The sequence below is a fragment of the Gigantopelta aegis genome, chromosome 1 (genome assembly GCF_016097555.1).
Source record: "Gigantopelta aegis isolate Gae_Host chromosome 1, Gae_host_genome, whole genome shotgun sequence".
NCBI lineage: Eukaryota > Metazoa > Mollusca > Gastropoda > Neomphalida > Peltospiridae > Gigantopelta > Gigantopelta aegis.
This window is the reverse complement of record NC_054699.1, coordinates 32,811,534-32,825,219: the sequence shown is the minus strand read 5'-3', so window position 1 is coordinate 32,825,219 and position 13,686 is coordinate 32,811,534. Positions and strand designations below refer to the sequence as shown.

The 13,686-nt window shown below is 36.4% G+C and overlaps 1 protein-coding gene across 1 annotated transcript in view; it reads left to right on the top strand.

Annotated features, from left to right (window-relative positions):
* The first annotated feature begins 4,594 nt into the window (after positions 1-4,594).
* Positions 4,595-13,686, top strand: part of LOC121373963 — a 57,653-nt gene continuing 48,561 nt past the window's right edge. The window contains exon 1 of the mRNA XM_041500821.1: positions 4,595-4,907. Within this exon, the coding sequence (XP_041356755.1) occupies positions 4,806-4,907 (102 nt within the window). The 5' untranslated portion in view covers positions 4,595-4,805. The remainder of the gene's footprint in view (positions 4,908-13,686) is intronic.

The window sequence follows — 13,686 nt, the reverse complement described above, 5'->3', positions numbered from 1 at the left end:
CAGAGTTATGGCACTTGAACTTATGAGATTTGTGGGGTATGTATTGCTTGAACAGTATACGTGTACTCTCAGAAATCTTTTTTTTTTTTTTTTTTTTTTTTCTAATGTCTGATTGACTTACTGCTAGCATGACCTATGGTTACAACTAACTTTTGTTCTCCAAGAATGATCTGATTAGTGTTATTTGTAGCATTTTAATTTTTCTCCTGTGTTCAAATTGACATTAGTCTGTCTGCCTACAGTCCATCAAAATATTGCTGTATCACAACCATTAGACATTTTTCTCTTAATAAATACACATAGCGATCATAGAACGACCCAAGTTTTTAGGATAATGGATCTCCTTTTTTATGCAGTGTAAAATGGTTTAGACTATTACAGCTTTTCCTGTCACTAATTTACACATTATCAAATTACATTTTATGTGAAGCAGAATCAAGTTTTTACTGCATAATATAATGGGGTATCTTTAATGTGTATTATTAATATTGTAGAATATAGTATATATGTATAACGGTCATAAGTGTACGAGATGGGGGCAAGGGCACAGGTACCCCCAAACAGAAACCCCTAATACAAATACTATGGTTACATATTATATAATGTTACTATAACATATCTGACGTTAATGTTTGGGGATACCTATAACAACTGCCTCCCCCAGTGCTGGAATAAATGCTTAAATTCAAGCAAAAACAATAGAGATATTTGGATAAATTAGCTGGCCTGAAACCTTTTCACCATGTATTTCCATCATTCTTACCACAATATTAGTTGTAATCCGTTCTTAATGGTGACACTAAAATATTTCTATGTGTCATAATTGTGATTATATTATATCCGTCCAGTTTAGACTTTTACTTATGATTTTCGGGTAGTTAGTCATTTACACAGTTCATTCATAATCTTTGTGGTGTTTTATGTGTGTGTTCCCTAGATCACCATTTATAATATACATGCGCGTTATGTTGTTCAAGTGTAAATGATTTAATAACTTATTTGTGCTCGTTTTCCATTCCACATTTGTTAAATATTGGTTGTAGAATTATTGGAATAAACTATTTTGTGTATTATATATTTATTTAATTTCTCTGTTTACATTGTGGTCATACCGTGCTCATTAACATAGCCAGGCTTTTGATATTGGGGTTGGTATCCACAGTGACAAGTAAAATATAAAAGGTGATTGTGTGTGTGTGTGTGTGTGTGTGTGTGAGTGTGAGTATGAGTGTGTGTGTGTGTGCGTGTGAGTGTGCATGTGTGTATGTGTGCGTGCGTGTGATTGTGTGTGTGAGTGTGTGCGTGCGTGTGTGAGTGTGATTGTGTGTGTGTGTGTGAGATTGTGTGTGTGTGTGAGATTGTGTGTGAGTATGAGTGTGTGTGTGTGTGTGTGTGTGTGTAAAACAGAGGTGCAATAATATGAAGAATTATGAGCTACACTCCTCATCATGCTATTAGTTAATGCTTTTATGGGAAACTGGTTGCAACAGCATTCGAGTCTGTGTGTGTGGGGGGGGGTGGAGGGGGGTTGACATAGATCCGTGGTACAGCGCTCGCCTGATGCGCATTCGATCTAGGATCGATTCCCGTCCGTGGGCCCATTGGGTCATTTCTTGTTCCAGCCAGTGCTCCACAACTGGTGTAAGAAAGGTCGTGGCATGTACTATCCTGTCACTCGGATGGTGAATATAAAAGATCCCTTGCTGGGGGGGGGCGCGGGCGTACCTCAGTGGTAAAACGCTCGATTGATGTGCAGTCGGTCTAGGATCGATCCCCGTCGGTGGGCTCATTGGGCTATTTCCGTATGTCTAAGGTTGTGGTATGTACTATCCTGTCTATGGGATGATGCATATAAAACGATCCTTTGCTACTAATGGAAAAATGTAGCAGGTTTCCTCTCTATGACTGTGTCAAAATAACCATATGTTTGACATCCACTAGCCGATGATTCATAAATCAATGTGCTCTAGTGATGTCATTAAACAAAACAATAAAAAAGAAGCTTTTTTTAGCTGCCCAGGATACAGCAAACAGCATATGTTGTAGTGTATGTCATCCAACACAATATAACAATAAAAAAGAAGCTTTTTTTAGCTGCCCAGGATACAGCAAACAGCATATGTTGTAAGGTATATGTTTGACATCCAACAGCCGATGATTAATATATCAATGTGCTCTAGTGGTGTCGTTAAACAAAACAAACAAACAAACTTTAGAAACAATGAGCCCAGCAACAGAATCGATCCTTGACTGACCGCACACCAAGGCGTGTGCTTTATCCTTCCCCACCCACGTCTTTCCCCTCGGTGGTGGTGGGAGGAAACGTTGGTTATCGTGTATCGTTTTGCTCCTTAGTATCCGGTACAAAGTAATTGATACGATATACATGTATAAGCTGACTCATCTTTTATGTAGTTAAACCGGAGATATTCACGGGCATTCGTTTTGGTGAACCGATCAGTTTTAATATTATTTTGATAAATATTTCAAGACATTTCAACAAAATAATAAAGATTTTAAAAAGTGATACCTCGATGTCGGATAACACTTTTCTGTTCTTTTTATTTCTGTCTTCTTCGAACGAATCGACACGTAATGTTTCAAATAAGACTAACATTGTTCTTGTCTATGTAATTATAGTATAATTTTATGCATCAGCACACCAGAGACGTGGGTGTCATGTCATCCTTTGTCGGTATGACATAAAAATACAGTATAAATTTTTAATACTATACACATCGGAACGAATCAAATAGGTATGGAATGCCTTATTTCTCCTCGGACTAGGCCAATAAATACTGAAGTGGCAAGACATAAATCGCATTTGATAGAAAATATGAAATATTATCTAAAGATTGTTAGTAATAATGTCAGTGTGTGTATACGGCCTAATAAATGTGTGGTCCGGGTTCGCGACCTTGGGGTGGGGGGTGGGGGGCGGGGGCACAACAAACGCCACCCAAACCTCCAACAATAAAAGAACAATTAAAAAAACACCCAACAAACTCAACAAAAAACAAACAAAACAAAACAACAACGCACACCACACAAGTATATAACATAATAATAGAGGAAATCTGCCCACGCCACAAAATCTCAAAATAAATAATAACCTAGTAAAAACAACCCAGTAACAAACAAAACACATGAAACACCTTTAAGAAATGTGGAAACACTGATCCCCCCCCCCAAAAAAAAAAAAAAAAAAAAAAAAAAAAAAAAAACCCACCCCCAAAAACACCCCAAAACACAAAAAAAAACAAAAAAAACAAACAAACACCCAACAACAACAAATTAAAAAAAACAAAATCCCAACAACAAACAAAAACAACCAAAAACCAAGCAAACCCCAAACAACAATAACAAAATAAAGAAAAATAACCAAAAAGGCAACAACAAAAAGAACCAAAAAAACAAACAACAACAAACCCCCCCCTCCAAAAAAACCAACAAAAAAACAACAACAAAAAAACCCCACTAAAATAAACCCAACAACAACAAAAAACCAAACAAACAAACAACAAACAATCAAAACAAATAAAACAACCAACCACCCAAAACGAAACAAAACCAAACCTAAAAAAATAAACACCGGCTAATCAAGCTAAACAAAACTAACTAAACCACGTTCGTCAGATTATCAAATTGTAACCATTCCTAAAAAGAGTTTAAAACAGAAAATATAAATCATAAAACACTTTTGCGGTTTCGTAAATATCTATATTAATTTGTTCACATGACAACAAATCCCATAAACAATATATTATATTTATTTTGTTTCGTAATAAATCTCTTTCCAGATGAATGATACACTCAACGATTTGCGAAAGTAAAACAGACAAATGATGTAACAATCATTACAAACTCTGAAATCATTATTCCAGTATATCTTAATTTTTTACTGTGACATCCGTAACAGTTTAATACAAGAAAGGTAATCAATTAAAACAAGTTAAAGTCGCATATTCTAGTTTTTAACCTGAATCGCATCAACTGCTGCCGTTCCTCAACAAATACACCTGCACATTTGCTTCATCATTACCTGGCAATGGAAATAAAAACTATTTATTACAACTATTTCCCTGAAGTTAAGTGTCGACTAAATGTCATTGGGACAACCGTCGTTGTAGATAAACTATTATCTAACAAAGACCCCGTGTATTCGACAACATGCATCTCAATTTATAGGCCAGCGAAATGCTGTGTGAGCTATGGCGAAATGATTCGGGTTAATTAATTAACAATGTCATTATAAAACGGTTACGTTTAATTGATCTTCGTCTTGTTTGAGTTTCAAAATAGATTTCGCAGCGAAAATTATTGTAACATATGTATAACACGGCGGTCATGCAACAGTGCCAAAACGTATCATGCCTTGGGCGTAGCTGACAAAAGTTACCAAAACTAAAGGCAAATACGGGCATTCCTACATTTTTTTGGCCAGGGGCATTTCAGATCACTGAAGACCCTTCCCATGTGAATATATTCCGCGTGCAGTAACGTCCCTTATTTCTACGTGAAAGAAATATTAGGAACAATACACACAAGCTATTGTTTCGTGATTGTTCGAGTTAGTCACTTGGTTCGTCAAAGTCTTGTCTTCTGCTTCACTTCTGTCGTCTGTTAACGGAAGTCACGTGTGGTTGCTGTCACGTCCAATACGCCGCTCAGACACATGCGCTGCCGTTTCAACGTGTTCACGATGAAGGAAACCGGCTCGAAATGCTGTAGGAAGTAGAAACAATGATTTTTGACTGTTTAATTTTTTGGTTTTGGAAAATGGTTCGGAAGGATATGTTTTGACAATGGCACTGACTCCTTCGTGGATTAAGAACTTTGAACGTCCCCGATCCTCGTCTGTCCAGCCGAATAGCCAGGAATACTGGGATGCTGCGAAGAACAATTTGGTAAGCATTGAAACGATTCTTCAACGTCATTAGTAAACCTACATAATGTTGGGCATACACGATATAAAAAAGAAAAGAAAACAGAAACACCTTCATAGGCATCTGAAACAGAGGGAGGTGCAGAGAACACATTTCCCCAACGTTTGAGAATGCATTGCCCCTGCCCCCATTGAAAAATGAATTGAAATATAACTGGCCCCTTCAGTTGCTAAATTCTTCCTGTGCAAATTAATTATATCATAGATATAGTGTTCAAGCAGGGAAACAATAATTAAAGAATAATTACATTTGTTACTGAAAGTTGCAAGCTCGCACCAACACGTTATATAGCACTTACTAACTATAGAACAATCCACGTTGATGAAATACCACCAAATAATAATATCAAGACTATTTTCCACGTTTCGACGATGAAAAAATAAAAGTCAGCTCTTTTTCAATGGTCCAAACATCAAGAGCATAGACTTTATCATTTATTAATTAATGCAAAATGCAAACAAACCTAATCTTTTAGTAAACAACGCTTATCGTCAACTGTCAATCGATTTATTAATCACCGACTATTGGATTTCAAATATTTGATACATTTTGAGACGCGTTGTGTTCAGAGGAAACCCGCTACATGAAGCGATCATTTATAGCCATTTCTCCCACAGACAATACAAGATATATCACGGTCCTTATTTAGTTTAATTAAAGAAATATTAACAGCACAATGGAATTTCTTCTCTTCTGAATTAATCACACACGCAAATTTATCTATGTTGGTTGAATTAATAATATAGAGTACGTAACCATTGCTTGAAAGTGGAAGCGATGTGGACATTTCTGTTATAATGTAAAATACTACTTCATACGAAATAAAAAACAGAAGTTTTTTCTTCTTCAAAAACCAACCTTCCAACTATATGTCGACTTATTTTAACAGTGTCAATCACATGTCATATACCTGTGCTTGTGCCAAAACACGCCAAAATAGCAGAACCATAAACTGAACAGACATCTCTCATTGTGATTACAGGTGAAAAACATGTAGATTATCAGATTCTAAAATTATTGGTGGCAGTATAGTAACATATTCCGTGTCGTGCCTTAATATTTGCATTGACCAGCATTGCGAGTTAAGTGGCTATATGAAATAAGAATTGTAATTTTAAATGAGAGAAGACGCGGGATTCGACAAATCCACTAGCCCTTGGTCCCGGCTAGTCCATTTGTGGTCTGGACTAGTGGAAATTATCAACTGTTTTACTATAATACATAGGGCACTAGCCTAAACGTCCGTGAGAGACAGTGGATTTCTTAAACATTCGTCGAACATTGGGAGACGTCCATCTTCACCAAGTTTTAAAATTATTATTAGAGGTTGAATTTTGTGTTAAATAGACTGTTTGAGTTTGATGCTATTGTAATATGGTTCCAACTAATGGATCCTTTTTAATCATAAAAATGAGATGGTAAGATGGTATACAAATATGTAGGTCGACAACACTATTAATAAGGTTTTTCATTAATTCATTCTTTTTTTCTTTCTTTTCAAAAATATACATGTATTTAATATTAGGCTTACTCATATATAATTGTTAACATCATATATGTATAGAGGAGTGCGTCTCAAGTTGGGACCCCCACAGCTCTTTACACTGTGGTTTTACATAAATATATATATATATGAATATATATATATAATAATATATATATCATAATATTTTCATATACTTAACATTTGTGACACCCAATATCCGATGTGTATTTTTGTGCTGGGGCGTCGCTAAACACTCATTCATTCATTCATTCATTCATTCATTCATTCATTCATACATTCATTCATTGGGAAAACCTCTAATTAATTGTTAAATTTCATAAGAAATAAAACGTCAGTTTCAATCAATCAAATCAAATCAATTTTGTTTAGCCCTGGGACGTCCTTGTCGACAATCAGTATAATTATACTATGTCACATTACGATTATAATTGATAGAAAACCTATTTCATTACATAGTAAATACACACTAAAGGTCTACAGGCTGGTAGGTACTGGGTTCGGATCCCAGTCGAGACATGGGATTTTTAATCCAGATACCGACTCCAAACCCTGAGTGAGTGCTCCGCAAGGCTCAATGGGTAGGTGTAAACCACTTGCACCGACCAGTGATCCATAACTGGTTCAACAAAGGCCATGGTTTGTGCTATCCTGCCTGTGGGAAGCGCAAATAAAAGATCCCTTGCTGCCTGTCGTAAAAAGAGTAGCCTATGTGGCGACAGCGGGTTTCCTCTAAAAACAGTGTCAGAATGACCATATGTTTGACGTACAATAGCCGATGATAAGATAAAAAATCAATGTGCTCTAGTGGCGTCGTTAAATAAAACAAACTTTACTTTTTTTTCAATAGCTATGAGGGCGAGGCGTAGCCCAGTGGTACAGCGCTCGCTTGATGCGCGTTCGGTTTGGGATCGATCCCCATCAGTGGGCCCATTGCGCTATTTCTCGCTACTATCCTGTCTGTTGGATGGTGCATATAAAAGATCCCTTGCTGCTAATCGAAAAGAGTAGCCCATGAAGTGGCGACAGCGGGTTTCCTCTCTCAATATCTGTGTGATCCTTAACCATATGTCTGACACCATATAACCGTAAATAAAATGTGTTGAGTGCGCCGTTAAATAAAACATTCCTTTCCTTTCCTTTCAATAGCTATGACGTAATTTTCTCTATTACTATTAGAGCTGTTTTTGACAACTGAAATCAGACATTATTTATCTTTTATTATTTAGATTATCCATTTCCGTACATCTGGTTATTCGAGTAGTTTTAATACCATAAAATGAATAATAAAAAACAACAACAAACAAACAAACCCGGACGTAGTTCTGACATGTAACAGTTATGGGGACGAGATCTATTGTTAAGGGTATTTCCCTGTTTCAACGTCACGGAGTCATGTTTCACTCTGTTGTAATTTCATCCAAATGTGTTACAGGTTTGTAGATTAATCAAGCTTAGTGTCCATTTCCACATCTAAAAGAAAATTATTATTTTAGATTTGAGACAATATTTTTTAATTTCAATTTATTGAATGCGTTACTTAATTATTTAAATAAATATTTTCAAACGCTGTTTATGTATATAAGTATTAGGAGGATGAAAATACATACATATATGCAGACAAGACAGACAGACAAAATAATTGACAGACAGACAGATACCCAGAGACAGGCAGACACACAGAGAAAGGTACTGCGTGCATGTGAATGTTAATTTTCGCCGATGAAAGTAAGCTAACTTTATAATAGGTCGTGAGATGATCGAGTGGATGCACTTGTCAGTTTGATGGTCAGTAAGTTCGCTTCTCACAGGGAGCCCTACATATACAATTCGCTAAAAAAGGGCATGTCATGTTTTGATTCTCTCGTGAACTTCACGGGTGGATCCAGGGGTAGCGGGGGAGTGAACCAAGGCCCGTTCCCCTAAATATATTCAAGTGCTTGCTTTTTTTTCTGGCTTAAAAAACAAACCCATTGGGTTGCTCTTTTTTAAGCGTACAGCCTCCTTTTTTTCTTTTTTCTTTTTTTAATGAAGACTTTAAAGGGGTGAAAGGAAAATGTTCATAATTTTGTTGCGGGTGATAAAAACAAAATAGAACTGTTAAGTCAGCATTATTAATATTTATTTTATTGACAAACTTGGCCACTCTTTTATTATCTTAAAGGGACATTTCTGAGTTTGCTGCAATTTTTAAGATGTTATCGTCTAATGGATACTTTTTGACGACTGTAATTACATATCAAATACATTTTTCTGCATAAAATATTAGTGGTTTTTGATCGTTCTAGTATTTGTACTAGGTTAAATTTCATTTTATTTCCTAAAAACAATTTTTTCGTGCGTACGAAATTATTTGAAGACAAAATCCAATTTGGGCTTCTTACAAATATTAAGACGACCAGAAACACATTGAATATACGGACATTGATATTCTAAACAAGAAAATATATTTAATGTGTAAGTTTAATCGTAGAAGTATTTTATTAGTCGGAAACATCTTACAATGCAGGAAACTCGGGAATGTCCCTTTAATTCTGAATCCTACTTGTTTCATTGTAATTCATATTCAGTGAAAGAAGCTCTCGAGGTGTGTAAAGGTGTGAATGATAGACAGTGCTAGATCTCAGAATTCATTAAGAGGAAGGCTACTCAATATTAGTCATTAAAATGAAGAGGGGAGCGGAGAACGATTTAGCCCTGAACATTAAATTTTATATCTGCATATCACTATTATGTAGCATAAATAGCACACTGGCAACCTATTGCCCTACCTCACGTTAATTGTATATATAGTTGCAATAATTTATACCACCTAAAGTCCCCCCACCATCATATGACGTACACGTAAAACCCCACCCTTCACACGACGTGCATCTATTAGAAGGATCTCTCTCTGTCTCTTTCTCTCTCATTCTTTCTAACTCTTTTTTCCCTCGTTCTATGCTACTATTTCTCTCCCTTTCTCTCTCTCTCTCTCTCTCTCTCTCTCTCTCTCTCTCTCTCTCTCTCTCTCTCTCTCTCTCTCTCTCTCTCTCTCTCTCTCTCTCTCTCTCTCTCTCTCTCCTTCCCTCTATCATCCTCTCTCTTCTGTTTTTTTTTTTTCTCTCTCTCTCTCCCTCCCTTTCGCTATTTTTTCTTTGTCTCTTTCTCACGCCAACCCTATCTGCTTCTCCCCCCTCCTCTCTCTCTCTCTCTCTCTCTCTCTCTCTCTCTCTCTCTCTCTCTCTCTCTCTCTCTCTCTCTCTCTCTCTCTCTCTCTCTCTCTCTCTCTCTCTCTCTCTCTCTCTCTGACTCTCTCCCACAGTTTAAAACCCTGTTTTTAAAGAGACTGACCTAAGTTTGTTGTAGTGAATGAATGAATATTATAGTTCTGTCATTATTATGTCACATTATCAATCATCGTTGATACGTAATATCAACGATCGGCAACTAATTAAAATACATATATTAAAATGTGTAATGCACACATCTTGGATCAATGAATGAAGAAAAATAAAATAATTTTTTCTACATACAAAGTTAAAGTTTATTTTATTTAACGACACCACTAGAGCAAATTGATTTATTTATCATCGGCTATAATCGCCGCTTTTGGACGTCAAACATTTGATAATTTTGGCATATAGTTTTAGAGAAAATATCTGCTTCATTTTTTGTCCCATTAGTACCAATGGATCTTTTATATGCATCATCCCACAAACAGGATACCACATACCATGGTCTTTGATATACCAGTCGTGGTGCACCGGCTGAAACTAAAAATAGCCCAATAGGCCCACCGACGGGGATCGATCCTGGACCGACCGCGAGCGCTGAGACCAATGAATGAAGAAAACAGAATTATTGTTGTTTTTCACGTGAAAAACACACTATGTATTATGTTCTATCCCAAGCCCCTGAAGGCGATTTATAAGCTAACCGCCGCAGTGGGTCATCGATGTCACTCTAGTAAATCAGAAAACCGCTTTATGACACTTTCTGGTTTTGTCGTCTGTCATAGCTTGCAGTGCGGCGTAAATCCGCGTCCGTATTGGGCCGTCTATTAATACATGCATCCCCCTTGGCGCATACCTATGTGGGCCATATCTCTCTATGCCATCTGGGTGTTTCGAATTACCGTGTTTTCCCAATACCAGTTTATTGCCTTTATCGGTTAATGTGTGATTTAGACAAAAAATTATTCGACAATCGGCCGTAAATAGTATCTCCAGGCGGAGAAGTTGGTGAATAGCTTAATTTAGTACGATACATAACAGCATTTTAAATTTTTTTTGGTCTTTCATTTTTGTTGTTGCTATAACCAGTTCTTCCTGGTGTATAATCAGGGGCCGTAATATCTATGGGTACTATTGCGAAATGATTTAAGTTTAGTAAGCAAGGCAATCTGAATAAAATTAGCTCTGCTGGTCTACCAGTAGATCTAACAGAATTGCGTGGACTCCCATGTCTAGGTGACATTTCATCTATAAATAACAATTTAAATATCGACCAATTACACTTTTATAGCGTTATTCGGGAGCATACAAATTCTAAAAATATCGGGCGAGACTATTTAAGCAATGGACGAACTTGTTGGTCTATTTCAACATTAAAAAAACAGGGGAGAAAAGTGCAGTAATAAACTGTAGATTGTATACTAGTATAAACAGATTTTATGGTTATACCATCACGGTTTTTTTTTTTCGTCTTGAACCGAATTTTATATAAAATTTTATATTGAAATTAGTTTCTGGCATACTTCGTAATTCAACCGAATCATTTCGTATACCCTCGGCATAATCCCGAATGTTTTCAAATTCTTTTCAAATCACTGGTATGATTTTGCAAGTAAGGTTTTGATTGGTCAACTGGACATGAGCTCCAACGGGGTGCTGTTAGATCCACAGGTAATAGTAATGAACCAGTGGAACTAATTTTAATTAGATTGTAAGTAAGGCGCAAGGTGTCCTGACTAAGGGCACATTGTCAAGATGTCTTGACCAAGGGCACAATGTCTAGAAGGTTCGTGGGTAACCTTTTTGAATATTTAACGAAACTGCTTACGATTACGGTTATCTATTCGTACTGGAAAACGGTGAACGTGGAAATAAAAGTTGAAAGTTTCTTTTGTTTTACGACACCACTAGAGCACATTGATTTATTAATCATCGGCTATTGAACGTCACATATTTTGTAACTTTGACATATAGTCCTAGAGAGGAAACCCGCTACATTTGTCCATTAGTAGCAAGGTATCTTTTATATGCTCCATCCCATAGACAGGATAGCACATACCACGGCCTTTGATGTACCAGTCGTGGTGCACTTGATGGACTGAAAAATAGCACAATGGGTCCAGCGATGGAGATCGATCTCAGACTGATCTGCGCATTCAGCGAGTGCTTTACCACTGGGCTACGTCCTGCCCTGGAGACAAAAGCTGCTTAGCAACAGAATATATACGATTTACGCTTATGAGGCAAAATTGATAATACGCCCACATTGTTTTTATTTACGCTTTGTTATATATAGTTACCGCATAAAATGATAAAGTCGGTGGTATGGAGTGCGACAGGGGCAGTGTTTATCTGGTGTAACTCGAAGGTGTGCAAATAATCATGCTTACCATGAATGAGTTACCGCATAAACTTGAAAAACGCCCCTAAGTGACGTTGCATGACGCAATAAGGAAGTTTCGATCCGTGAGAGGTGGGGTTTAAAAAGTGTGCGGTTATACAGATTTATTGCACACTTTTGTCAATTGGAAAGCAACCTAAGCGTGGCACAATTAATACTATCAAACTGTAGCTATTAACTCTGTAAAATAAATTAAGCAAGGCTTGGGGAACCTGGGAACTACACCTTAAAATAACCCAGTGCAATTCTGATTCATACGTGTGTTGGCCCACTCATTTAACTACACAAATAGCATTATACTAAAGTTAAGTGTTTTGTTTAACGACACCACTAGAACACATTGATTTATTACTCAAGGGCTATTGGATGTGAAACATTTAGTAATTTTGACATATAGTCTTAAAAAGGAAACCCCGCTACATTTGTCCGTTAGTAGCAAGGGATCTTTTATATGCACATACCACGGCCTTTGAGCAGTTATGGTGCATTGGTTGGAACGCGAAAAAACCCCAATCCGTTGAATGGCTCCACCAGTGTGGTTCGATCCTGTGACGCAAGCATTATATATGCACTACAGTGTATGGTATGCAACTGTACCTGTCTGGAATGCTTGAATCGTAAAATGGAATCCACTTGACAACTATTGTCTTTCCCTGTCCCACCCAGTACCCCATGACTGGTATATCACAGGCCGTGGTATGTGCTGTCCCGTTTGTGTGAAAGTGCAAGATCCCTTGCTGCCACTGAAAAAGAACGTGACGGTTTTCCTCTGAAAACTACGTGTCAAAATTAACACATATGTGACATCCACTCGCCGATGATTAATGTAGAAGAAAACAAACTTTAACATTTATAATAGACCGAATATTTCTCTTTCTGTAAAGCTATTTCATATTTTATTATTTTTTTTTTTTTTAATGATTTGTCTATTTCATATTTGTATCTATATTCTAAACTATATATTTTCGGACTACGTTTATAACTAATCGAAATGCTTATTTATTCACACTTAAAGGGACATTCCTGAGTTTGCCGCATTATAAGATGTTTCCGACTAATAAAATATTTCTACGATTAAACTTACATATTAAATATATTTTCTTCTTTAGAATATCAGTGTCTGTATGTTTAATGTGTTTCTGATCGTCTTAACATTTGTAAGAAGCCCAAACTGGATTTTGTCTTCAAATAATTTCGTACGTACGGAAAAATATATTTTAGAAAATAAAATGAAATTTACGCTAGTACAAATATTAGAACGATCAGAAACACGTTTAATATACAGCCATTAATATTTTATGTAGAAAAATATATTTGATATGTAATTGCAATCACTAAACCGACTAAAATGAAATTTACGCTAGTACAAATATTAGAACGATCAGAAACACGTTTAATATACAGCCATTAATATTTTATGTAGAAAAACATATTTGATATGTAATTGCAATCACTAAACCGACTTATTTGTCACTAATCACTTTCCAAATGTACTGGTCAGATAATCCAAATGGCTGAAGTGTGCAGCGTGCTTGAACCTTAATTAGATATAAGCACAAAAATAATATCTTCGAATGAATGAATGAATGAATGAATGAATGAATGAATGAATGAATGAAT